Source organism: Hydra viridissima, unplaced genomic scaffold (assembly GCF_058129835.1).
Source record: "Hydra viridissima isolate aposymbiotic clone 2 unplaced genomic scaffold, HvirCarnegie_v1 scaffold_10, whole genome shotgun sequence".
Classification (NCBI taxonomy): Eukaryota; Metazoa; Cnidaria; class Hydrozoa; order Anthoathecata; family Hydridae; genus Hydra; species Hydra viridissima.
In genome coordinates, this window is record NW_028324309.1 from 7,908,043 (window position 1) to 7,910,855 (window position 2,813).

The 2,813-nt window shown below is 28.7% G+C and overlaps 1 protein-coding gene across 1 annotated transcript; it reads right to left on the reverse strand.

Annotated features, from left to right (window-relative positions):
- Nucleotides 1-1,153: 1,153 nt before the first annotated feature.
- On the reverse strand, nt 1,154-2,501 carry LOC149882967 (uncharacterized). The gene has a single exon (XM_090065746.1). It carries the CDS (start codon nt 2,395-2,397, stop codon nt 1,204-1,206), a length of 1,194 nt encoding a protein of 397 aa, XP_089921872.1. The 5' UTR covers nt 2,398-2,501; the 3' UTR covers nt 1,154-1,203.
- Between the last annotated feature and the right edge of the window lie 312 nt (nt 2,502-2,813).

The following is a 2,813-nucleotide window of genomic DNA, read 5'->3' on the forward strand; positions in this document are numbered from 1 at the left end:
CATTTTCTGACACAAATGATGTTCGATTTACATGGCTTAGAGAAACATTTTTAAAGTATCTTTCTGATTGGCTTTTTTCTATTGAATCAAGATCTGGAAATTTTTCAAAAAGTGAGAGAAGTAATATGTTTATTACTTGGCAAACTCATGAAGGTTTAAAAATCACAGTTAATTCTGTTATTGAACTTGTCAAATTTTTAATTAACAACAATGTAAGTTATGTATTAACTGAAAGGTTTTGTCAGGATCCTTTAGAAAATTACTTTGGACAACAACGGTCAATTGGTAGAAGAAAAGATAATCCTTCCTTGTTTGATTTTGGTTTCAATGATAATACCATTCGAAATCAACTTATATTTCACCCAATTGCAGGTAACTGTCAAAATGTCAATGAATCAAACAAAATATCAAGGGAGAGTACAACACGTATACCACGCAGAAAATGGACCAACTCTGAAAAATGTATTAATATGAAAAGTTGACTTTTCAAGTGATTCAATAAAAATTTCCCTTATGTCTCCTTGTACTGCTGAAAACAAAGAAAAAGAACATACATAAAAACGGCTATTTTCATAGCCACAAATCTTATTAAAAATGTTAAATGGCATAAAATATTGATTAGTTACATTAGAATTTTTTTTATATTTGTAATAAACTAAATTTCAGTTAATTTTGTAGACATTTCCTTACATTTACTTTTGTTACAATATAAACAGGCACCTATTATTCTTTTTATAAAACCTCCACAGGTATCCACTTCCCCCAAAAAAACTAGTGATTTCACAGGCAGATCTAAGTTAAGATTAGTTGATGTATGCATATATATATATATATATATATATATATATATATATATATATATATATATATATATATATATATATATATATATATATATATATATATTAGGGGTAGAATTGATCTTTGAGTTGTTTTTGATCTATGAGTTATTAGTTGTTTATTATAAATATAAAACTAGTGTGCATAGTTAATTTTGGACTTCATTTTTAACTATTCTTTGTTTTCTTTTAGATAAGGGAGGGTCTCTTACCTAGCTTTTATTTCTATAAACAAATAACAAAAATTTTAAAAACTAATCTTTTTAATGACAAATAGTTGCTAAAGTTACTATGCCAAGCATGCTTTCATGAGATTTGTGGCTATGAAAATAACCGTTTTTAAGTGTAATATTCTACTAAACTTCTATAATCCAATTGATGTTTTTTTCATTTTTGAGCGGAGGGATTTTGACTTTGTTTGATTCTCTTTGATTTTGTGGATACTTAGTTTTTCTTTTGCATACGAAAAAGATCTTACTCTGACATAAAGTGTAATCAGATGATAAAATAAGTTTAAAGACAGTTCTTTGGAAACTCGATTTGTGCAAAGACCACGAAGTTCAGATATGTTAGCCAAAACTCCACTGTTTTTTAAGGTTTCAGCTACAATTAACTCTGAATCAATTTTTTTTACAAAACTTTTACTTTGATGGCGAAAGAGAAACTCAACTTTTGTAAAAATTTCTAAAACTGGAGGAGACACTTTCCACAAACCACCACGATTTTTAGCATTCACAAATTTATCATAAGCTTCAGTGCATGTTTCTGGACTCTCAAATAATTGTTCTGTTTTACCAGCATTAAGAAGTGAAAGGCAGTCTGTGCTTAACTTTTGCTGCCATAATCGAGAACTGCGAATTCTGCAATAAAATGTGCTAAATACATAACCACTTAGATAAAAGATAATTTCTTTGTCTCTATCAGAAAATTCAACAGGTGATAAACCATTTAAATTTAAAAAAGAAGTATTGTAAAGTGAGTTTGTAAGAAATGCTAAAACATGATTGCATAGTTCATAGCCAAGAAGTCTAGTCGATTTTTTAGTCAGATTGCTAAATAAAATTCCTTGATTAACAGTTTTGTAAAATTTAGGATAAAATCTTTCAGCATCACCATCAGCTTTAAAACCAGCTATTACTGTCTCTAATAGAGATAGAGTTTGTTGTGAAGTATCTAAAATTATTGCATGATTAATCCTTAACTCATCTCTATACAAATCAGGATAGCATTCATCGTTGATTAAGGTAGTAATACTTTTATCAAGCAGATTTTTAAATTCATCAAGAAGAATAGGTGGTTTAGGACTTTGTATCGTTAAATCTAAAGGAATACTTTGATGCTTTGAATTTGTATGCCTTGTAAGTCCTCTTTGAGATATGCACTTCTTAGAACAAATTGTGCAAGAAAATGTGCAATCAACTTGTTCACTAGATAACTCCAACACCAAAGCATCTAAATCTTTAACAAAATTTTCGTCTTCAAAAAGAATATCATTCTCCAAAGAAAAAAATAATGCTTCTTTATCAAATTCACCATAGAGTTCTTTCTGCGTTTCCATTTTTTGTGCACTCAGTTCCTGGCCGCCCGACAAATTTCAAGTGTTTCGTATGATTATAAGAAAAATCCAGATATTACGGCCCAAGTGACCAGACTATCTATTTCTTATGACTATGGTTTAATCGCAATCGTAAGTCTCTTCTCTACTAATTTATTTACCTTGTCAACAATAATTTACAAGGATAACAACTGATTTTAGTTTAAAAATACTTCTTCAATAGTATTTAAAGTTATTTTGCATTTTTGCGTAATAAGAGAGTTCAACCCTTTTTTAATGTTTATATGCAAAAAAAGTAAATATCTTAGAAATATAGTTTGTAGTTAAATAATGGAGACATAAAATTTTTCAAGATTTTAACCTCCGATTGAACTAGAACTAGTCAAGTAGCAAATGTCATATAGTCAAGTGGCACAATA